This window comes from Bos taurus, chromosome 5 (assembly GCF_002263795.3).
Source record: "Bos taurus isolate L1 Dominette 01449 registration number 42190680 breed Hereford chromosome 5, ARS-UCD2.0, whole genome shotgun sequence".
Classification (NCBI taxonomy): Eukaryota; Metazoa; Chordata; class Mammalia; order Artiodactyla; family Bovidae; genus Bos; species Bos taurus.
Genome location: NC_037332.1, coordinates 67,349,637 through 67,374,744, shown reverse-complemented (window position 1 = coordinate 67,374,744; position 25,108 = coordinate 67,349,637). Strand labels below are relative to the sequence as shown.

At 43.4% G+C, this 25,108-nt stretch overlaps 1 protein-coding gene across 2 annotated transcripts in view; it reads right to left on the bottom strand.

Moving 5' to 3' along the window:
• STAB2 (stabilin 2) overlaps window positions 1-25,108 on the bottom strand; it is a 172,172-nt gene that overhangs the window by 70,493 nt on the left and 76,571 nt on the right. For both annotated transcript variants that reach the window (XM_059886141.1, NM_001206679.2), the window contains 10 exons: window positions 21,413-21,508; window positions 19,058-19,153; window positions 15,819-15,866; window positions 14,196-14,332; window positions 13,652-13,766; window positions 11,384-11,461; window positions 9,024-9,122; window positions 8,829-8,936; window positions 3,244-3,375; window positions 361-489 (listed from right to left, as the gene is read on the bottom strand). In XM_059886141.1, coding sequence (XP_059742124.1) covers window positions 361-489; window positions 3,244-3,375; window positions 8,829-8,936; window positions 9,024-9,122; window positions 11,384-11,461; window positions 13,652-13,766; window positions 14,196-14,332; window positions 15,819-15,866; window positions 19,058-19,153; window positions 21,413-21,508 — 1,038 coding nt within the window. The remainder of the gene's footprint in view (window positions 1-360; window positions 490-3,243; window positions 3,376-8,828; window positions 8,937-9,023; window positions 9,123-11,383; window positions 11,462-13,651; window positions 13,767-14,195; window positions 14,333-15,818; window positions 15,867-19,057; window positions 19,154-21,412; window positions 21,509-25,108) is intronic.

Sequence of the window (25,108 nt, the reverse complement as noted above, 5' to 3'; positions counted from 1 at the left end):
TGGTAGATGATGGTGGGCCCAACCCTGCCCATGGGTGTACAGGGCTCCTTCCCTATGCCTATGCTGGGCATGACACATTTTCCTCTTGAGGAAGACCATGGCTTTGAAATCCTGCTCAACACAACCCTTCAGGCAGCCTTTCCAAGGCACACAAGGCACTAGACTGTGAGCCCATTGAGGGCAAGGGTCATGTCTTATTTATTTCTGTAGACCCACAACCAAGTATGCTCTTAGAGATGTTCCTTTAGTGGTTTTTTGAACTGAATTGAGATACTCTGATAGATGAGTCCCAGGCTTTCAAAATTATAAAAAATAAGCCAACACTCTTTAGTTACATCATTGGTCTTGGATAGAACTTACTCGTACGATAGTAGTGTCGTTAATGTCACATCTATTCTTCTGAATTTCCAGCACTTTCCCCAAGCCATGGATCACTCCCTTGTCAGTGGCTACATTGGTGTAGTTTATCGGAGCCTCATTTACATAGAGCTGTGAACAGGAAGGTTAACTATCAATTTTTACTACAGTGGTTTTAAGGGAAATAAGGACGATAGGGATTGGAGGATGTCAACATGACGCTAGCCTAGGAGATTCTGCAATATTCACCTGGCAGGTACAGCACATTGTACAGGAGACAGCTCTGCCCTAGGAGAGGGGAGTCTGAGTGACAGTTCTGCACCTGGTGCCTTCTATCTGTGTGACCTTGGGCCAGTTGCTTTTCCTCTTTGAACCTCAATTTCCTCCTTTGTAAAAAGAAGAGGTTGTTCCTGATAATCTCTAAGTTTTCTCTCCATCATCCAAATGATCAGTTTTCACTGTTCAAAAAATTCTGAATCACGATCACTATGTTAGTGCCATTGATAATATGTCTCCAAGGATGTGCTCAGCTGTGCTAGTTATTGGTGGCCTCAGAGGTGTAGATGCCTTCCACAGCCAAGACATAGAGAATGAAACTTAGCACCCTTTTAGCATATCTCTGCTTCCTGGTTACCTTGCAAGCACCCCTCAGTAAGACTAAATTACCGTTACACGAGAGTAAAAATAGTATTTGAGTGTTTTAGAGTTTGCAAAAATGTGTTCTACCAGATAGACCACTTTCTAGGGTGTGGCGACTGCTCAGAGGTCTGCATTAACCGTATCATGTTTTCCTTGGGGCTTCTCTGGTGTCCGCAGGACGTTTGTACTGTCTTTGTTTGTACCGTCTTTGCCTAGTGTGTCAGTAAGTGTGTAAGACATGGGAACTAAATTTCTAACTTAAATTCAACTTTGAGTTATAACTTGTTTGGTTTTGATTTTTTTAAATCGGAGGATATCTTAATGATTGTTTAGTGCAAAATAAGTAAAGCCATTAATTCATTCCTGAGTATAATTAATATAACTGAAAACAAATGGCTGTTTGAAAACCTGAGGGGTCATACTTGTGTGTGTGTATAGCTGTAGCAGGGCTGAGGTTGGGAGAAGAGGGAATTCTTTGTTGTACTAAACAGATGTCAACTTCATATCTAATGAGCATTTAAAAATGATTACCATCTCCCAAACTCCCCAATGCATCAAGAGTGAAGTGACGCTATTAAGTGTTTAAACTTGAACTTCCACCGACTGTTAAAGTCCCTGATGATTTACTTGGACTCAAGTGAATTTCCGTGGGATGTTGGGCAGAATCATGACTGAGGTGCACAGAAGTGGTCCAGGGCCTGTGGAGGTTTGGAGAAGCAGCAGGGGCCTCACTTGTGGAGTCAAAGGGTGATCACAAAACAAATCTGCAGAATTCCAAGAGGCTGAGCTGATTTAAAATATCAAAATGTCAGAACTTCTGATGTTGTAATACTGTTGATTTGGCATAAAAAAATCTGAACCATTTTTATTATGAGATATACTTGAAGAATTACAAGCTACATTAGAATTTTGATCTGAACACAAATCTCTTCATTTAGACAGCATTTTCCCACATCTCTGTTGTCCTGAGAGTGAATGAGTTATCAATAAAAGCAAAACCTCTATTGTAAGATAGAACTATTTAAGATAAAGTCTCTATTGTAAAAGACAAAAAAAAAAGCTCTAGATCAAAGACTTTTCAAACACATGGAAAATAAACATGACAGAATCAAAACTGATTCAACTAACCAGAATATTCATTTCTACATGAAGAAATAAACGATAACAAAGATAAAAACAAACATATAAGGTCCTTATCAACAAAAATTGCCTTACCTGGAAAAAAAAAAAGGAAATGTATTTAAAAGGATCTCCTCAAAATTATTACACAATAGGTAAGATTATTTATAGGAGTCAGAGGGAAATATTTGGCGTTCGATTATTCTCTAAGTAATGAAAAACCAGAAAGACTTAAAAAAAAAACAACCCAAAACCTGAGCATGTTAAGAAAAAAAGCAACTGTACACAAAATTCACTTGGGCTTCAGTGATGATAACACTGAGAATATTGATTCTAAAATTGTGCTTTTTAAAAAAAATTCACTTTTTTACAGGGAACAATATTACCGCTTAAAAATTTGGGATTAAATTTTCATCATTTTAATATAATGCTTAGTTTCTCCTAAATAATCATTAGTTTTTATTACCTTTTCTTGTGAGAATTTATACCAGAGTCACATAGTGAATTTCTTATTGAATTTTCCAATTGATTGTTTCACTGGTTATTTGACATAGGTACATAGAATTGCATACTGAAATGTTTAAAATATGTATTTAGTCTCAATTCTTTTTACAAATTCTAAACACTTTAAGTGCTTAGAGGTTGTGTGAGATTAATACTGGGATACTGGGGTGGGGGCAGTTGGCCCTAGGTCTGCAGTCTGTATGAACAAGCAATGGTAATATTGTTCATTCATGTGGCTGCTGGATCCTTCCTTCACATGTCAGGTGGCTCCTTACACCCTGGGGCCATGCCACTTTGGGGGGTTACGTTTGGCTGCCAGGTTCCCTGCCATCTTGGAGGTGGCTTGGGGACTGTCTGTTATTAGGAAGCAGAACTGAAGGGCCCTGTGACTGTTGGGATTCAATCCCCAGACCAGTCAGACCACACTGATGGTCTGAGGGCTGGTGATGGGGTGGACAAGGAGGAGCTTCCCAGTCTGGCCCAGTCATTACTTTGTGGTGGAACACAGACAGCTGTCTGCTGTGGATAAGGCTGAGGAAGTGGTCATGAAGATTATCCAATGCGAAAGTGATGGCGGATGGCAGAGCTAGGACGCCCATTGTGTTTTCAGAGGAAGGATCGCACCTGGTCATCATGGAGGAAGAAGCCGAGGAGGTAGGAGAAGCCCAGCATGGTCTCCCGGTGCATGCCATTGTGCAGGTCATTCTTCAGCAGCTTCTCCTCTAAGACCACGTGATACCTGAGTATGTCTTCCTCCTGGATGACACACAGAAGGGAAAGTCAGCCCACAGGTCCACCAGTCCCTGGGCACTCACTGGGCTACTCACTGGGCATCATCCCAGCTGCATCTCATCACGCTTGCAGTGGCAGCTGAATCTGAATGGCAGAGACCTGTGACTCCCAGAGTGGTTTTATCATGTTCCCCTCTTCTTCAAGACGCCAGCACCAGCCTGGCAATGCCTTCTCCAAGGGCCCCCAGGGACCCTCCTCCAACATCAGAGCCACTAGACGAATGGGCCCTGCCCCTCACAGGTCTGAGTCACTGCTTCTCTGGGCCCCTCCATGTTTCTAAGTTTTAGTTGTCCTGACCTCTTTCTTTTCTTCTCCCAGCCTTTGGGGTTATAGATGCTTCTATGCTATCTCTATTTTACCTTTCAATTATATTTATATAGCTTTATACCCAATAAACAATTCATAATATTAAATTTTTCCTGGTATGGTTTCTGTCTCCTGATGGACCCTAATTTTTTTTTTTTTTTTAGTAATAATTTTTACCTTTCTATACTAATATCTTTTTCATGGAAGGGCACTTTAAATAGACTTGTGAATACATGTCAATCTCAAACTCCCAATCTATCCCCCTCCCCACACTCTGATAGACTCTGATTGGTGCAAGGACCAAGCCCCCTCCTCTAATGTCCTATTGGGACAAAGTACCAGCATGGGACAAGCGAGGAAAGAAGATTTAATTTTAAATCCAATTCAAAATGTTGATAACTACAAGGGGCTGGTTAAAAAAAAATTTTTTTTTTAATTTTTACTTAATTGAGATTGTGTTTGTGGCTGAAAGTGATAAGCCTTTCTGCGAGATTGCCTGAGGTTTTATCCCAGGGCAGTTAATGAATGTTCTCTGCTACACATGTTCAAAGGGATGGGGGAGGAGTGGGGAGACAAAGAAAAGATGATTTCCACTTCTGTTCCAGGAGTGCTGCTCGCTCAACATTCCAGTTACAAAAATCTAATGCCCAGAGTTTTCATCTAATTGGAGAACTAAGACCTACTCACCTGCAAAGACATTTCCTTATATGAGGTGTAGAAGTGCTATGGGGTGTACAGATGGTCTGAACTCAGAGGCAGAAGAGATTATCTGCAGCTAAGGGGCCAGTTAAGGGCCTCATAGTCAACAAAAGAGTCCGAAATACAGTACTTGGGTGCAATCTCAAAAATGACAGAGTGATCTCTGTTTGTTTCAAAGGCAAACAATTCAATATCACAGTAATTCAAGACTATGCCCCAACCAGTAATGCTGAAGAAGCTGAAGTTGAATGGTTCTATGAAGATCTACAAGACCTTCTAGAACTAACACCCAAAAAAGATGTCCTTTTCATCATAGGGGACTGGAATGCAAAAGTAGAAAGTCAAGAGATACCTGGAGTAACAGGAAAATTTGGCCTTGGAGTACAGAATGAAGCAGGGAAAAGGCTAATAGAGTTTTGCTAAGAGAACGAAGTGATCATAGCAAATACCCTCTTCCAACAACACAAGAGAAGACTCTACACATGGACATCACCAGAGAGTCAATACCAAAATCAGATTGACTATATTCTTTGCAGCCAAAGATGGAGAAGCTCTATACAGTCAGCAAAAACAAGACTGGGAACTGACTATGGCTTAGATCATGAACTCTTTATTGCCAAATTCAGACTTAAATTGAAGAAAGTAGGGAAAACCACTAGACCATTCAGGTATGACCTAAACCAAATCCCTTAAAATTATACAGTGGAAGTGACAAATAGATTCAAGGGATTAGATCTGATAGAGTGCCTGAAGAACTATGGACAGAGGTTCATGACATTGTACAGGAGGCAGTGATCAAGACCATCCCCAAGAAAAAGAAATGCAAAAAGGCAAAATGGCTGTCTAAGAAGGCCTTACAAATAGCTGAGAAAAGAAGTGAAAGGCATAGGAGAAAAGGAAAGATATACCCATTTGAATGCAGAGCTCCAAAGAATAGCAAAGAGGATAAGAAAGCCTTCCTCAGTGATTAATGCAAAGAAACAGAGGAAAACAATAGAATAGGAAAGACTAGAGATCTCTTCAAGATAATTAGAGATACCAAGGGAACATTTCATGCAAAGATGGGCTCAATAAAGGACACAAATCGTATAGACCTAACAGAAGCAGAAGATACTAAGAAGAGGTGGCAAGAATACACAGAAGAACTATACCGAAAAGATCTTCATGACCCAGATAATCATGATGGTGTGATCACTCAACTAGAGCCAGACATCCTGGAATGCAAAGTCAAGTGGGCCTTAGGAAGCATCACTAAGAACAAAGCTAGTGGAGGTGATGGAATTCCACTTGAGCTACTTCAAATCCTAAAAGATGATGCTGTTGAAGTGCTGCACTCAATATGCCAGCAAATTTGGAAAACTCAGCAATGGCCACAGGACTGGAAAAGGTCAGTTTTTATTCCAATCCTAAAGAAAGGCAATGCCAAAGAATGTTCAAACTACCGCACAATTGCACTCATCTCACATGCTAGCAAAAGTAATGCTCAGAATTCTCCAAGTCAGGCTTCAACAGTATGTAAACCATGAACTTCCAGATGTTCAAGCTGGATTTAGAAAAGGCAGAGGAACCAGAAATCAAATTGCCAACATCCATTGGATCATCAAAAAAGCAAGAGAGTTCCAGAAAAACATCTATTTTTGCTTTATTGATTATGCCAAAGCTTTTGTGTATATCACAACAAACTATGGAAAACTCTTCAAGAGAAGGGAATACCAGACTACCTGACCTGCCTCCTGAGAAATCTGTATGCAGGTCAAGAAGCAACAGTTAGAACTGGACATGGAACAGCAGACTGGTTCTAAATTGGGAAAGGAGTACGTCAAGGCTGTATATTGTCACCCTGCTTAGTTAACTTATATACCAGGCTGAATGAAGCACAAGCTGGAATCAAGATAGCCGGGAGAAATGTCAATAATCTCAGACATGCAGATAATACCACCCTTATGGTAGAAAGTGAAGAGGAACTGAAGAGCCTCTTGATGAAAATGAAAGAGGAGAGTGGAAAAGCTGGCTTAAAACCCAACATTCAAAAAATGAAGATCTTGGCATCTGGTCCCATCATTTTATGGCAAATAGGTGGGGAAACAATGGAAACAGTGACAGAATTTATTTTGGGGGGCTCTAAAATCACTGCAGATGGTGACTGCAGCCATGAAATTAAAAGACACTTGCTCCTTGGAAGAAAAGTTGTGGCCAACCTAGACAACATATTAAAAAGCAGAGACATTACTTTGCCAACAAAGGTCCATCTAGTCAAAGCTATGGTTTTTACAGTAGTCATGTATGGATCGGAGAAGGCAATGGCACCCCACTCCAGTACTTTTGCCTGGAAAATCCCATGGACGGAGGAGCCTGGTAGGCTGCAGTTCATGGGGTCGCTGGAGTTGGACACGACTAAGCGACTTCACTTTCACTTTTCACTTTCATGCATTGGAGAAGGAAATGGCAACCCACTCCAGTGTTCTTGCCTGGAGAATCCCAGGGACAGGAAGCCTGGTTGGCTGCTGTCTATGGGGTCGCACAGAGTCGGATACAACTGAAGTGACGCAGCAGCAGCAGCAGCAGCAGCAGCACGGATGGATATGAGAGTTGAATTATAAGGAAAGCTGAGCACTGAAGAATTGATGCTCTTGAACTGTGGTGTTGGAGAAGACTCTTGAGAGTCCCTTGGACAGCAAGGAGATCCAACCAGTCAATCCTAAAGGAAATCAGTCCTGAATATTCATTGGAAGGACTGATGCTAAAGCTGAAACTCCAATACTTTGGCCACCTGATGCAAAGAATTGACTCATTTGAAAAGCCTCTGATACTGGGAACGATTGAAGGTGGGAGGAGAAGGGGACGACAGAGGATGAGATGGTTGGATGGCATTACCAACTCGATGGACATGAGTTTGAGCAAGCTCCATGAGTTGGTGATGGACAGGGAAGCCTGGCATGCTGCAGTCCACAGGGTTGCAAAGAGTCAGACATGACTGAGCGACTGAACTGAACTGAAGGGGCTAGAACCAGCTTTCCCGAGGAAGGTGAGACTGGACTTGATGGATGGAGAGGATTCAGGAGGCAAGGAAGGAGGAAGGGCAGCCCTCCTGAATGAGGTGGTGGTGTGTGTGTGTGGTGGGGGCTTCCCTGGTGGCTCAGTTGGTAAAGAATCTGCCTGCAGTGTAGAAGACCCAGTTCAATCCTTGGGTGGGGACAATCCCCTGGAGGAGGAAATGGCAACCCACTCCAGTATTCTTGCCTGGAAAATCCCATGGACAGAAGAGCCTGGAGGGTTCCTGTGTGTGTGTGTGTGTGTGTGTGTGTGTAGACAGGAGCAAACACACGTTTTCCATCTTTAGGTCTATATGACATCACTCTGGTTAGACCACATGGTGTCTGCAGAGAATGGGTAGGGAGAGAGCAGTGGACCAACAGCGGCTTAGCGGGACTTCAAGTACCAGCCCTGTCTCCTTAGCATCCCTTACCCCATATTAAGTTAGAAGTGAAAACAGCACACTTGCTGTGCAATTACAACTTTAAACTTGTTCCCTTGCTATGGGGCTGGGGGTGGGACACCCCTGGGATCCTTCTAAATGGAAAGTCTGCTACCAGCACTGAATAGAAGGTAATTGTGACCAGTTTGTGGAGGCTGTAAGTACCTGGGGAGACAGTCTGGACTTAGTCACTGAGGAAATGGAGAGCCACCTAAGGGTTTTGAGCCAGAGAGTGAAGGGATTGGAGCTTTTCATTGGGTTGGCCCAAAAGTTCGTTTGAGTTTTTCCATAAGATGTCACAGAAAAACACAAATGAACCTTTTGGCCAACCCAGTATTATTTCACAAAGTCCTTTGAAAAAGTTTTGACTGTTTATCTCCAGATGTTAGGAATCAGGGCAGACAGAGATGGGGCGACTAGGAGGAAGATGGAGACAGTCCATTCCCTCTAGGTCCCTTGTGCTGACAGCTCACTGTGCGGGACAGGGGAGAAGCCAGGGAGGGGAGGAGGGGTGGCAATGAAGATGCTTCCAGATTCCTGGGGAGACTGCATCTTTGTGTCTATGAGCCTGAGTGTGTGCTTCCAGGGGTACGGATGAAATACATGAGCAGCTCTGGCCTGGGGGAGGTTTGGGTATGAGAGTCTCTGCTTGAAAGTGAAAGTGAAAGTGAAGTCACTCAGTCGTGTCCGACTCTTTGTGACCCCGTGGACTGTAGCCTACCAGGCTTCTCCATCCATGGGATTCTCCAGGCAAGAATACTGGAGTGGGTTACCATTTCCTTCTCCAGAGTCTCTGCTTGAGTTTCTGTTAAATAAGTGGATACTCACAAGGCAGTTTTGATGAAAGAGTGACATGGTACATGGTAGATCGACTGAAAACTTTAAGTGCTTGAATTTCTGGAAAATAATTTCCTGGGTTATTACTGCTAATACCTACCAGAGTTGTGACCTTCTTCTCTCGGATGTAACTCTCGATGGCATCATTGTTTGGAGCAAACACCGTGTAAGCATCAGCAGCCTCGATCGCAGTCGCCAGGTTATATTGCTGTGATGGAGAGAGACAGGAGCACGTGAGGGACTTCTGTTCCCAGGTAACCTGAGCAGAGGGTCATGCAGAGGATGTGGTACTTGCAATGATGTAGCCCCGGAAGCTGGAATAGTCAGGCATCTGGTCCAGTCGGGTGAGCAGGTTTGGTAAGGAGCCAGTTAGACCTCTCTGGGGAATCAGAACCTGGGAAAGAAAGTCCCAAAATTCTGTTAACTTGTGTTGGTAGGGCTTCCTGCTCTCCAATATACTGGTTCATGTCACAACAGTATGTAATTATAATGTTGTTGTTTAGTTGTTAAGTAGTGTCTGTTCTTGTGACACCAAGGACTATAGCCCACCAGGCTCCTCTGTCCATGGGATTTCCCAGGCAAGAGTACTGAAGTGAGTTGCCATTTCCTCCTTCAGAGGACCTCCTGACCCAGGGATTAAATTCACATCTCCTGCATTGGCAGGTGGATTCTTTACCACTGAACCGCCAGGGAACCCCATGTGATCCTGAGGCCACTTCAAGTTGAAACAAGGCATTCTCTGATAGTTTGCAAGACTAAACAGGAGTGTATAGCTTGGGGCATGAAGTGGGTTGGATTTCAGCCCCATTCCACCTGTAGACCAGGCCCCTCTAGGCAGGGAACAGCCTGCATAGCTGTTTGTGGTGGCCCTGACAAGAGGGACCACAGAATCCAATGGATAGATAGAAAAGGCGCTCCTCGAGGAGCCAGTGCAACCCAGAGGCTAAGTAGCAAACTTGAATCAGTTGACACACATCCATGAACCTTTGTGTTCACACAAATTTCTTCTTCAACCCAGTTGCTTAGCCATAGGAGCCTCATGTGTCCCATTTGGCAAGTGAGGAGAATGGTACATACTTTCTTAGGGTTGTTGTAAAAACCAAACGGGATGCATGATACTTGGCATGATGCCTGGCACCTAACGGGCTGTCAATCATTCCGATTTTACTGCATGTCAGGTGAGGTGGTAATGCTGATGCAGGACAGAGAGAAGACGCAGCTCCGCCCCTCAGGACGAGCCGTCACACAAGAACGGTGCGCGTGACCTAGTCCATAAAGGCCATCAGACAGGGGTGCACTTATGTCAGATGGGTTCCATATCAGAAATCCCACAGGATTTCAGGGGAAGGAAAAGGGAATAAAACTGAGATTTACTGTGGCCTCACTAGGCAGCACACATTGAGAGAGACGGTGTCGCTCAATCCTCAAAGGGAGGGAAAATGAAGCTCAGAGAGGTTGGGTAACTTGCCCAAGGTTATAGAGTTAGCTGAATGCCTGAACCCAGATCCTGTATGATTCTAGGACTTACGTGCTTGCCACTATGTTAATCTCGGTGATGTGGGTTGTAGAGATCAGGGAAGGCTTTCATGGAGGAGGTGGGACTTTGAATTGGTCCCATGATAATAACACTCAGTATAGGAGATGGGTTGGGGTGCCATTTTACTGATGGGGTTGTGTTCATCAGAAATAAAAATATAAATGATAAGAAGAGGTAATTTCATGATTTTTTTTAAAAAAGTGTACTTTGAAAAGCCAGGATTGGAGAAAAAAAGCACTCTTGGTAATGTTGCTTTCTGATAAATGAAGCCATAAACTCAGCATGGTTCTCTGCAAGTGACCTACCACTTGCTCATAAAATGTATTTCTTTATGCCTCTTGTTAATACAAGAGACTTGCAAGGTCTTTGCAAAATATTGCACTCAGAAGTCTTATAAGAAGTCTCCCTTTCCTGAACAGAAACTGTTAACATATTCTGTAACTTGAAATAAAAAAAGGGAGTATATAAGTGTCAAATGAGAGTAATTTTAGTTAAAATGCAATTAGTTAATTGTCTTTTCTAATCTTCTACTTTTCAAAATTTTCCAATATACCCTAAATTCTAACTTTAAATTTAAATGAAGTTCTTAACATAGTAACTAAAAATTATAGGATAGTCTAAAAACTCATTTTCCATTTAATTTTTTTCTATGTCATGCCTTGAATACTGTTGAATTGCATTTGAAGAGAAAATAAAAATTCCACAATATCTTTTCTACCATTTTCCTTTTTTTTTTCTTGGGCACAATAACGCAGACAGGAGAGGACCAGTGACACATACATAGCTGCCTTTCTTCCAGTTCTTGATTAAGTCCCGTGTGGGTTATGGACTTCCTAATACTAAGGTTCTTGGGCGCCTTGTAAGATGGTCTCATAAATAAGAGATATACACGACTACACTTTATATGAACCCACTGCAGGATACAGGCATAAGTAAAGAATAACTGAGTCTTACTGAATGAGTAGAGCCTCTAAACGGTTTTAAAATAAAAATAATGAAGTAGGTTACTTTTATATTAAGGCTAAGTACTCCCCCCCCACCCCACAAATGATACTGTGTAGGAGGATAAATAACACAAGGAGGAGAGGCCAGATGTGCAGGAGGGAGCGATTCTGTACCTTGTTGATGATGTGTATCACTCCATTTGTGGCTGCATTGTCGCCGTCAATGACGGATGCTCCTTCGATTGTGATGTTCTGTAAATGCACCACAGTGAGAAGGTGAGTCCCTATAGAGTACACCCGGGGACTGAGTGATTTCTAGGGTTTCCACATTTTGAACAGTAGTGACCTTCTCACTTTTGGACCATGACGTACAGTTAGAAATATCTTAAAACTGTGAGCCATTTGATCTCTCTCTCTCACACACACAACTGAAATGAAATAATAATTTCCTCTACCATGTGGGAGGCATCTGATTCTACTCCATTCTATTTCATTAAAAAAGTGCTGGCTGAGGCTCACTAAACAGACCCTGCAGTTGGAAAAGCACTGTAGATAGCATGGTGGGTTGAATTGTGTCCCCCAAATTCACATATTGGAGTCCTAACCCCCAGTGCCTCAGAATGTGACCTTATTTGGAGACAAAGTCTTTATACCAGGTAACTGAGTTAACATGAGGTCGTTGTCATTGCTCGGTCACTTAGTCATGTCTGACTCTTTGCGACCCCACGGACTGTAGCATGCCAGGCTCCCCTGGCCCTCACTATCTCCCGGAGTTTGCTCAAATTCATATCCATTGAGGTCATAGGGTGGACCCTAATCCAATATGACCAGTGTCCTTATAAGAAGAGGAAATTTGGACATAGGAACTATGTAGGCAGAACACCATGTGAACACGAGGACTGCCATCTGCAAGCCAAGGAGAGAGCCTGACCTCCCAGTCCTCAGACAGAACCAACCCTGTCCACACCTTGACCTTGGACTTCCAGCCTGCAGAACTTTGAGACAACAATTTCTGTTGTCTAAGCCACCTAGTCTGTGGTTCTTGGTTACAGCAGCCTTAGCAAAATAATGCAGACAGTTACCAACTTTACAGGAATATGAAATGCATGGGGAATGGAGGTGAGCAAGCCTAAATGCAGGCTCATGCAGCCACCAACCAAGTATGACACAACTGGCCTCTGCTGTCTTGGGGTTCCTCTCCTCTTCTCCCACCACTGCACTTTGAAATTCTTCCTGGGAACCCTGGATCCTGAGGGGACTTGTCTCATCCTAGGCACATCAGCAGAGGTCCTGAAGCAAATAACACTGGCCACCTTGCACCTCTCTCTTGGTTACAGGGGGACATTTATATCAGACATAAGAAAGAATTCATTATGATTGTGTCTTTGATAGTTACCGCCTCTAATTCACAGGTCTTAATTGATTTACTTCTGAAGCTACAACCCTGGGACGAACCTTCCCAAGGTGAGTGTTCAGTTAATGCTTGCTCAGAGAGTCAATGATTTAAAACACTAGTGGAAAACCACCCATTGACTGATATATGCAAGTAAGGTTCTAGAATTATTGTAACAAAATGTAGAGACCATGCGGCCCTATGTAACTCTTTCCTGCTTTCTAAAAGGACTATTCTGATGAAGCACATACGTTTATGTAATACCTAAATAGATAGAACCTTTTCACAGCACCACTGCTGATGGGTAGGAAGGCAGAAATGCTTTAGAGCTGCAATTCTAGAGCATTCTGACCGTGGCCCACAATCCACTGATGGGGTAGTTCTCACTTCCCAGTAGACCATCTATCCTCATTTTGTGCAGTTCATAGAAAGAGCTTTAAATCACTGCTGCATTCAGCAGGGCAGCCAGACCTCCTTATAGAAAACCGAATCCAAGTCCTTGAAATGCTATAGAAAATGCCAGAAGGTGAGCATCTATAGGGCTCCCCTCTTCCTGTGCACTATCCTGTCTCCAGCCCTCTGATCAGTTCCTGACATACAGTAGGTGTTCAGTAAACATCTGCAGACTGACTGACTGACCCTAACTTAGTATAATATTGTAGTGATCTCTAATGACTCAATAAGTAGGTTACCAATAACAAGTTCTTAGCCACACATAAAAATCCAAGTTGTGAAACTCCACTGCCTTCACCCAGAAGAAGTGAAATATTTGTCTTTCTGGATCAGTCTGTGGTCTAATAGAAGACCTGTGGCCAACCAGTGGGGAGAGAGCCTCATCTTATAGGAGCCCTGCTATACAGTAACTCTGTGAGTGTGTGTATCAATATATGTTGATAGTTGTTGAAGCTGGGTGATGCCAACCATGGAGGTTTATTCTCCATCTATTTTTGCTCATGTTTGGAAATTTCCATAACATAAAAACTTCAAAGTATGATATGAACATATGTCACAAGTTTCCATTGAACAGACCCAATACGGTGCTCTCTTACCCCATCTGCCTTCACCAGCTGAAGGAAGTTGCCCTGCAAAGATGTTGCCAGCATGTCAGAAGGTGACAGGGCCTGCAGATCGGCCACTCCGTATGTGCCCAGTAGTGTATGGTACCTATAACAATAGTCCATAAGGGCTGTAATGAGATATTGATGCTTGAGACAGTGGTGTCGGGAGTAGTTAAGAGGGTAGGTTCTGGAGCCAGACTACCAGATTCAAAATCTCCTCTTGAAACTATTGGCCATGGCCTCTGGGGTCAGTTATTTAATCACTCTGTGCCTTGGTTTCCACATCTGTAAAATGGGAATAATTATAATGTCTATTTCACAGATAGGATTAACTAGGTTGTATGTAAAAGCAGTTAGCAGAGTTGGCTGTCAGTCATGTTGACTACTTCCATCCTGGGGGAAAGAGCGGGGCAGCGGCAGCCCTAGAACATGTTCAGTTGCATGGACCTCAAGGCCCATGGGGCCCACCTCCACTGCACTTCATTCACACTGATGCTAGTAAGACATCGTGAAGAACAAAATACATAATACGTACTTTATGAGGACAGGGATGTTGCTCTTGGTCAACCAAAAGGCTTTCTCTTCTTGGTCCATGTCCGCAATGGCTTGTCGGGAGGGCACAAGGACAGTAAGATTTGAGGTGGTCGACAACAGGTGTTGTAGGGAAGCATTCTGAATCCCAGAAGGAAAAGAAAGTGGCCTGACTCATGTCAGAGGACAAACGGGGCTGACTTAATCCTTGGCAGAAATCCAATATCCCATGTGATATCATTTCAGAGATACTGGGAAGGTCCTAGGGATTCCATTCCCAAATCCATCCCACCTACTGACTGATGCCTCCACATTCCTTCTGAGACTCATTACTTTTATTTAAATGTGTGAGCCTTGACAAAAGGTATATCTTCCTAATCAGGTCACACTTCAAATCATTATCTGTCATTTACCCTTTAGTTTAAACGAAGAGGCAGAGAACAGTCTTGACAGGATCATGTGTGTGTGTGTATGTGCACACATGTGTGCAGAGACCCTGAGAATCCTTGGATGCCTTTGGAATAAGGATGGTAGGAAGACTCCAGAAACAGTTTCAGCAAGAGAGAGAGACTGGAGGCCTGAAATCAAACTTTATCTATTTGCCTAGAAGTATTAAAAGTTCTGGGTAGAAGCTTTGACGGGCTTATGTTTAACAACTGGCTCTCCAGAAAAAACAAACAAAAGCCCTGGTTTGCAATGCTTGCTGATTTCTGTGGTGTAACTTCTCCCATCACGGCTGATTTCCAGCTGCCATCACGACAGCATTGAAAGAGGGGCTGGGAAAGCTGTGCTCTTGCAAGCTGGGATGAGCGGGATACAGCACACCATGGGCAAACTCACGCATGTGGGTGGGTCCTATGGAAATCAGCACCTGCTGTAGGGCCCTCCTCTCCCACGTGATGGGAGTAGGAGAGACCCCACGTGGAAGCAACAGGAAGCTGTCCTTCAGTGGCCGCTGACCACACACTGCGTGTCTTGGCACCTGTCTTCTTAAACGGGACTAAACACTTGTCACAATGGCTGCTGAGCCTGCCATCTTGGGCCACTTGGGCAAAGATGACAGAGATTCAGACAATTGGGGATGCTGGAGATCAGATTCTTGGTTTTAGAACTTTCCAAGGGAGAGGGGACAGTTCCTCAGGACATGTTGGGCTGAGGGCAAAACCCACATGAAGTGTGCTAGGATTGTAGCTATAAATGCCAAATCTAACTTGGCAAATTACTAATGATGAAGTATATTGAGTTTATAAAAAGACCTTTTTTTTCAATGAAGAATGAAGCCATACATATATATTCAGGTTGGTTGAAAAGTCGATCACCCCAGCTTATCCTAGACTAGAAGTACTGAGCCCTGGTTGCATGCTAGAATCACCTGTGAGGTTCCTGGTATACACGGATGCCCAGGTCAAACCTCTGCCAATCAGATCAGAGCATCTGGGGGTGGGAGCCTAGGCATGGCTATTGAAAGACGTGTGTTCCACATGGTTCTAAAGTGGACTCAGGGCTGAGAACCACTGCTCTAGATGACTGCCTTCCCTCCCCCACCATTTTCAGTCTTCTATTACATGCGGTCCGTATCTCTAAAATTATATATATTTCCAATCCTATTTTCAACAAAGGTACTCACATTTATCCACTGGTTAAATACAGCTGCAGCGGAGAGAAAGGACAATTCCTTATTCATTTCGTGCAAGAGAGGGAGGAGAGAGGAGAGAGAACACAGAGGAGGATCAGTGAGAGGCACATCTGGGCAGCTCTGGGCATCATCCTTGCCAGCCTTGCCCATGTCGACATGAATGATGCCCAGGCTGGATGAATCCCCATGTTGCCAGAGCCATGCAGTTTCTTTCATGCTTATTGGCTCAAATTATCTTCTATATTCAAGGTAAAGGAGTATTTCCAGAAAATTCAAATGAGACAACAACCTCAAGTTTGTCCAAATCTATTTTGGTTGTAAGGACATGGCCACCCAGTCCCTCAGAAGGGTCACAGGGCTCAGTAAACTGCCCGCTTTCAGAGCCAGCATTGAGCAGGGCCTTGGGACATGGAACCAAACCACCTGGGTTTTCTTTCTGGTTTGGCCCTTTCATAGTTCCTTAGGTCAGGGGTCCCTAACCTCTGAGATCTAATGCCTGATTCTCTGAGGTGGAGCTGAATAATAATAATAGAAATAAAGTGCACAATAAGTGTAACATGCTTGAATCATCCTGAAACCATCCCTCCATCCCCAATTTGTGGAAAACCTGTCTTCCACGAAACTGGTCCCTGGAGCCAAAAAGGCTGGGGGCTGCTGCCTTAGGCAAGCTACTTCATCTCTCTGGGCCTCAATGTTCCCAGCTGTAAAATAGGGATGATAAAAGCTCTGACTGTTAGGGTTGATGTGGCAGTTGGAAAGGTTAATGTTTTTAAAGTGCTTAGAATAGAGGCTGGCATGTAGGACACAGTAAGTTTTAGCCACTGTTATTTCTAACTAATCCACCATGCTGCTGCTGCTGCTAAGTCGCTTCAGTTGTGTCTGACTCTGTGCGACCCCATAGATGGCAGCCCACCAGGCTCCGTCGTCCCTGGGATTCTCCAGGCAAGAACGCTGGAGTGGGTTGCCATTTCCTTCTCCAATGCATGAAAGTGAAAAGGGAAAGTGAAGTCGCTCAGTCTTGTCTGACTCTTCGAGACCCCATGGACTGCAGCCTACCAGGCTCCTCCATCCATGGGATTTGCCAGGCAAGAGTACTGGAGTGGGGTGCCATTGCCTTCTCCTTATCCACCATGGGGTTTGTTAATGAACATATATACTGAACCATCACAATTGGCACCAGGTTGGAGTGAGGGAGGCCGTAAGATATGAAAGAGAAAAGCTGGCCCCTGACCTTATGCAACTTATAGCTGTTTTGGGGATTTTAAGATTTGAAAAGATAACCCAGAAGGCTAGTAGATTAGTGACATTTGAAGGTGTGATAGAGTAAGGAAAGCTCTGGACTTTGAGTTTAAAAAGGCTGGGTTCAGTTCCCGGGTCTGCCATTTACCAGCTGTATGATCTTGGGCTTAACCTCTCTGAGAATGCAAGAGCATCACCTGAATAATGATTATAATGACAGCTTGCTCCTGGGATTATGAACATTACATGCATTAATGTATGTGAAAACATTTTAAAAACTATTGAACACCATGAAAATGGCAATAACAATTTGGTAACCCACTCCAGTACTCTTGCCTGGAAAATCCCATGGACTGAGGAGCCTGGTAGGCTGCAGTCCATGGGGTCGCAAAGAGTCAGACACGACTGAGCGACTTCACTTTCACTTTTCACTTTCACCCACTGGAGAAGGAAATGGCAACCCACTCCAGTGTTCTTGCCTGGAGAATCCCAGGGATGGGGGAGCCTGGTGGGCTGCCGTCTGTGGGGTCGCACAGAGTCAGACATGACTGAAGTGACTTAGCAGCAGCAGCAGCAGCATGTGCAAATTTACCAAAAGACAATATATCTCAGAGATGTCTTAACTACTTTTTGAAAGTAGTTGAGGTTATTGAGTAAGTTGGTAAACCCTGGTTAAAAAGTAAACCAGTTTAGTAAGTGATACAAGAACTGAGGTGCTCGAGTAATCCCTTCAGGGAGAGGAGGGTGCGAGCTGGAACTGAACACAGGGGAGAAAGACCCAAGGCAGGGTCTGTGGGGGAGGGGAACAGAGCTGGTGTTGAACTGGGAAGGTGACAGCTCAGGTAAAATGGTTGGAAGGAAACTGAGTTGAGGCCCTGTGAGGTCCTCGCAGTGCCAGGCGGAGGACTTGGACTTGATCTTGTTTTCCCAGGGAGGAGAAAAGCATTGTGAGAGCAGGATTTTAGGGTTCTAAAATTTTAGAAAATGTGGCCATGGACAGTGCAGAGAAAATGTTGGGTTTAAGCTCCATGGTATGGGTGTTGGGAGATGGGCCTAATGGGATGAAGAGGAGAAACAGGTGCAGTGAAGGGTGGGAAGGACCCTGACAGCAGGGCGGCCATGGTCAGATGCTGCAGCCATCAAAGAGCATGTTAGGGCAGGCGCAGCCCTGGCACTGTGAGACCAGTGGTTCCTCTTGAGAGGAGGCGCAGGAACTAAACGCCAGTGAGCTGAGCAAAAAGTGAGTGAGGAGAAAATTCACCAACTTACTTTCTCATTGCAAAAGATCTTTATGAACAGTAGGAATGAAGTAGGAAACATGACAAAGACCTGCCCTCCAGAGGTGATAGTCCAGTGGGGTGTGTCCTATATTGACAGATTGTGCTGATGGTTAAGAGCTGGGCTCTGCACACAGACAGCTGAGTGAGCTGAGGAAAGTTTGCTTAGGCTCTCAGTTTCCTCATCAGTAAAATGGGCATAATAACAGCGTAAGCCCAGAGGGTTGTGATGAGGTTTAAATGAAGTGTGGCTGCCTGTTAAGGATTTAGTAAGATGCTGGTACACAGAAGGTGCATACAGGTGCACACACACATACCCTAGATAAGGGTAAGCACAGCGTGCTCTGGATACCTATAGAAGGCCTACAACCTGGACAGGATTGCCCAGGAACTCAGCAGGTGCCAGTTATTTGCTCGTTTGGGAAGTCTGGGACTGGAAAGAGGCAGAATGGCAAGAAAAAGAAGACAAGACTGCTTTGGTACACAGAAGGTGCCAAATAAAAGTTCCCTCCCTCCAATTTGTAGAAAATTTGTGACCCATAGAGCACATATGCCATTTGTGAGAAGTTGCTTGTTTCAGACAGAATCTCCTGGAGCACGTGATTGGTAGAGAACTTTAAAGGCATCCTAGCCAAGAGTGTTTGTCTTTTTCTTTTAAACTGGAAGATTTTTGTCTTTATGATTCTGTCCTGAAGTTGCTCTCAGAGGACTTACCACTGCAGCATTTCCATAGCACAGAAGGCCGTCTCCTTCATAGCCCTCTTGGCAAACACAACTCCAGATGCCGGAGGAAGTAAGCTGACAGGTTGCCTGATACAAAGGAGATGAGAGAAGTGATCTGCTTTCCTAAGTAAAGCATTAGATCTGAGATGTACCTGTGAATACTTGGGCTCTGTCTACAGTGAAATTCAGGACTGAAAGATTACTAGAAGTAACCCACAGGCCCTCAGCCCTTCCTGCAGGTTTGGTATAGCTCTTATGGAATCACAATTAGATTCTTTTCATCCCTGTCAAGATTTAGTGAGCAGAAATCAGGACACATGGTTAATGTGAATTTCAGACAAACAAAGAGGCTTTTGTATACGTATGTCCCATATACGATTTGGGGGCATGCTTGTGCTGGAAAAGAATTCACTGTGTATCTGAAATTCAAATTTAACTAGGTGTCTTGCACTTTATCGGCAACCCTATGCTCATTCTTCCACAGCTTGGAATGAAGTGGAAGTTCCAATAACCTATCATGTTTGGAATATCAGGGCTTAGTCAGCCTTAAATTAAGACTGTTGGAGTTTCTTCAGCTTTGTGAAGTGCTCTTATGACTCTTGGGTAACAGATACTGTAGGGACATCTCCCATTTTTTCTTCTTTGAAAATCACCCACCTCCCCACATATACTAGGGCTGGGTCTGGTAGTCCTGCTCATGTCATCCTACTCCCTGGCAAGCACTGACTGGCTCATATGTGGACACCTGGACCCAGCTGGGCTGGAACCTTTCTGGTCCAGACCCTGGTCAGATCCTTTCTCCTATGAGTAAGAATTAGGACATGGGATGCTGTTGAGTTAGTGGGCATCACTGGTAGATGCCCTCTAAGAATGGGGAGTCAGATATTCCAAGATGCAAAAAACTGCACTTAAATTTGAGAGAACGAGACAGAGACAGATACAGAGAAAGTAAAAGCACAGAGAATAGCAAAATGAGAAATTGTGTGGTCTCAGAGGATTGATGGAAAAAGCTGCCTTGATCCTGATTCTAAGCCCTTGGGAAGTTTTGTAATTCCTGCCTATGGAGCTACCCTTGGGGCATGTGTCCAACAAATTCCTTTTTCGCTTAAGTTGATTTTTGTGGATTCTGTTATTTGCAACCCAAAGCATTGTGATTAAGTGTTTTCATCGGTTTTGATGCTGGGTGCTTAGTGATGTTCTCTTAAAAACATGACCATGACCAGCTCTAACATCTGTGCCTGCTTTTCCCTAATTTAGACACAAGGCTCAACCTATCCTTGAATGGGCATTTTCACCAGTAATTTGGGTTAAACTCTGTTATGACATTCAAAATGAGAATCTAGTTACCCTTTCAACTATTCTGTTGATTTAGAATTGCCAGATTTAGCAAATAAAAATACCAAGAATGAATTTTAGATAAGTCATGAATAATTTTTTGTTTAGATGGGCAAACAGTGGAAACAGTGTCAGACTTTATCTTTTTGGGCTCCAAAATCACTGCAGATGGTGATTGCAGCCATGAAATTAAAAGACGCTTACTCCTTGGAAGAAAAGTTATGACCAACCTAGATAGCATATTGAAAAGTAGAGACATTACTTTGCCAACAAAGGTCCGTTTAGTCAAAGCTATAGTTTTTCTAGTGGTCATGTATGGATGTGAGAGTTGGACTGTGAAGAAAGCTGAGCACCGAAGAATTGATGCTTTTGAACTGTGGTGTTGGAGAAGACTCTTGAGAGTCCCTTGGAGTGCAAGGAGATCCAACCAGTCCATTCTAAAGGAGATCAGCCCTGGGATTTCTTTGGAAGGAATGATGCTAAAGCTGAAACTCCAATACTTTGGCCACCTCATGTGAAGAGTTGACTCATTGGAAAAGACTCTGATGCTGGGAGGGATTGGGGGCAGGAGGAAATGGGGACAACAGAGGATGAGATGGCTGGATGGCATCACTGACTCGATGGACGTGAGTCTGAGTGAACTCCGGGAGATGGTGATGGACAGGGAGGCCTGGCATGCTGCGATTCATGGGGTTGCAAAGAGTTGGACACGACTGAGCAACTGAACTGAACTGAACTGATATAATATTTGGGTCCTGCTTGTCCTGAAGGATTGTCATTTATTTGAAATTCAGATTTATCTGGGAATCTTTTCTGGCAATTGTGTGTTGATTCTTCCATGCTTTGGAATGGAGAGAAATTTGCAATAATTACTCACATTCTACTTAGGGACTCCCTTTGGGAGTAAGAGAGATTTTGTTCATTACTGGGCCCAGGTAAAAAATAATCCAAACTTCTTTCTTTCTCAAGTAATTGTTTTAAAGTACTAATGAGAAAAATCAAGTAACTCACCAGTGGATGACATTTCTCAGTTTGTTCTAAGCATGATGTTATTGGTTCACAGTCAATCCCATTGCCTTGAAATCCTTTTTTGCACTCACACTCATTCTGTAATTCAAAGAGCAAAGTAAAAGAGACTATTGAAAACAACAGACTTTCATACCTTGCCCTCTCACAGCACCAAGAAATGAAGTATGGAAACCATAGCTGTTTGACCCTTTTAGAGAACACCAGTAATGTCTTTGTTACTCTCTGACTCCAGAGCTATTGGTCTCCGCATTCTATGTTACATTTCCCAGTCTAAAGCTCCTTGTTACTTTCCTTTTTAAAAGACCTTTAAAAAGGTTTTAAAACTTTTAATTTTGTATTGGAGTAGGCAATGGCAACCCACTCCAGTACTCTTGCCTGGAAGATCCCATGGATGGAGAAACCTGGTAGGCTGCAGTCCATGGGGTCGCTAAGAGTCGGACACGACTGAGCGACTTCACTTTCACTTTTCACTTTCATGCATTGGAGAAGGAAATGGAAACCCACTCCAGTGTTCTTGTCTGGAGAATCCAAGGGACGGCGGAGCCTGGTGGGCTGCTGTCTATGGGGTCGCACAGAGTCGGACACGACTGAAGTGCCGCTGCAGCAGCAGCAGAGCTGATTAACAATGCTGTGATAGTTTCAGGTAGACAACAAAGGGACTCAGCCATAGGGACAAATGTATCCATTCTTCCCCAAGCTCCCTTCCCATCCAGGCTGCCACATAACATTGAGCAGTGCTCCCTGTGCTATACAGTAGGTTCTTGCTGGTTGTTACTTCTTTTTTGAATTCCTTACCCTAGAGGGACCATATGGAGATTTATCTCAGAGAGACCCTAAAGAACATTCCACTGAAAAAATTGGCCCCTTCAGCTAAGAGGGAAAGATGAAGTAAGTTATGAGGCATCCACTTAGTGGAAATCCACGCACAAGGCCACTGCTGGTCTATAAGGCACACTGTGTAATTTTGAACAGTCATCCCCTCTGAGCAGGCAGATCTGAGTAAGGAAGGTACCATCTCTACGTGAACAACACATGGCAAGTGGCTCAGCAGGCAGGCAGTTTCATCATGCAAAAAAAAAAATGCCCCCCTTCTTCTGGGAAGGTTTGGGTCCACACCAGGGTCCACACCTTGGCGAGCAGGGTGCAGGCTGGGTTTCAGCCCCGGCTTGCCCCATAGGCTGGATACTTTGTGTAGCATACAAACTACAAGGAAGCAGCGGCCCCGATCACGCAGTTATTAAATATGATAGTGATGGCTTGTATGACAAAATGGGGAAATGTGTGTGCTAAGTACAGAACAGGAACCAAACAAAAATGTAATGGATTGCAACAATGGAGAGGAAAGTAAAAACCTCTGCATTAAAAAGACCAGAAGGAAAAAATACATCAGCACACAAATGGTGACTGCGGGTACACTGTGAATGGTGTTAATTTTTCTCTTCACTTTTATTCCCAAATGTCTTCCAACATTATTTTGAAGTTAAAAAACTCAACTTAAAAAGAAGTAATCATTTCAACAGAGGTACTGAGTGACCATTATGGAACCAGCAATGAACCTTGAAGCTGCTTTCTCTGAAGCGAGGAGGACAAAGCATACCAAGTAAGTAAGAAGAATCCGATCTTTAACAAACACTGGAAAACAAGAGATGCTGTAAGTTTTATGGATGAAGTGGCACATGAGATGCTTCTGTGATGAAGACCAGAGCTGTTCAGAGGAGGGGGGATGAGCTGGGAAGATTCTTCTGGGAAGTGTGGTGTGGATGGACCTTAAGAGAGGGTGGGGGGAGTGGGGAGTCCATGCAAACTGAGGTCACATGTTAGAGAAAAAAGAACGGAGGTGGGAAAGCAGGAGCTTTTGATTGGAGGAGGTTTACTGAGGGGCTGGTCTAGAGAGTGGTTACATTTAGAGGTGATACAAGATGACCCACTAAGTTGTGAGAAGAAATGAACAGAACCTCTATTTATGAATTTTCATCTTTAAGGGTTTAAGTATTATTTGCTGTATATGCTTTATAAGGTAAATTGGGTATCTTATATGTAAATATATGCTCATTTATATATGTAAATATATGCTCATCTATACAACTTTACAAGTTAGGGCAAGACCTTATCAACAAGAGTGTTTAATCTTCTTGGGGTAGCACCTTCCTGCACCCCCAAGACTAATATATTGACCCCAACATGGTCTGTCTTTTAAAATGAACATTCATGGTAATTAGGACTTTTGCCTAGTTGGAATATCTACAAGATTTCAAGGCAACTAGTAACATTACTGAGGGCAATCCTAGAATCAGCCTATTTTATTTCTTACGTAACACCCTAAAAAGTCCTTTCTCTTCCTCCATCACCCCCATTAGAAGTTTTTCATATTTGTTTGTAGAAAGGATGATAGACAGAAGGGAACAGATACTATACAGGTTGGATTGTGTCCCTCTCCAGACCTCCTCACTCTTATGTAGAAGTTCTGACTCCCAGCAACTCAGAATGTAACCTTATTGGAAAAAGGATTGTTAATATGAATTAGTTAAGATGAGGTCACACTGGAGTAAGGTGGGTCCCTAATCCAGCATGATTGGTGTCATTACAGAAAGGGGAGATTTGTACATAGGCAGGCACAGAGGGAGAAGGTCATGTGAACATGAAGGCAGAGATCAGGGTGATGCATGTGTAAGCCAAGGACACCAAGAGGCATGGAACAGATTCATCATCACGGCCCTTAAAGGGAACCAAACCTGCTGACACCACGATCTTGGACCTCGAGCCTCCCACACTGTCAGACAATACAGTGTTGTTGCTCTATGACGTCCAGTTAGTGATATTTTGTGACGGCAGTCTTAGCAAACTAATACTGATACCAAGAAATTGTTTTTCTTCCTCAAGTGCAATGTGGCAACTCTGGTGAGTCCAAAATGAATGGAATTGTTGGCCAAATGGTTGGCAAGAGATAAGAATGCAGTGAGTTCTTTTATGATTAGGACTTCTTCATGGCTACAGTCATGATACACTGTCATCACCTCACTTGGAGCGAAATTAATTTCTAAGAAGTAGCTCATTCTGCCTCAGTGTCCCTTAAATGAGGTTAAGTGAAAGTGATCAACAAACTGTAGAGTGTTATGGAGAAATACAGAGTGAGATCAAGGGAAGACCAAGAGGGAAGTTCCGGAGTCAGACTGTCTGGGTGTGAATTTCACACCACAATTTGGTTTCTGTGTAACATGAGCAAAGTATGTAACTTCTCCATGCCTCAGTCTTCTTTTTTATGTAATAGTACCTGTATGGTAGCAAAAGCGAAAAAAAGCAAGTGGGATTACATCAAATGAAAAAGCTTCTGTATAGCAAAGAAAAGCAACAATAAAATGAAAAGGAAACTTATGGGATGGGAGAAAATAGTTACAAATCATAATCTGTTAAGGGGTTAATATCTAAAATATATGAAGAACTCATATAACTCAACAGCCAAAAAAACCAAAAAAAAATCCCTGAAAAACCAACCAAATTTAAAAAAATGGGTAAAAGATCTGAACAGACATTTTCCCAAAGATGACATATAGATAACCAATAAGTACATGAAAAGATGCTCGACATCACTGATAATCAGAGAAATGCAAATCAAAACCACAATGAGGTATCTCATCTCATATCTGCAAGAAAGGCTATCATCAAAAAGACAAGAAATAA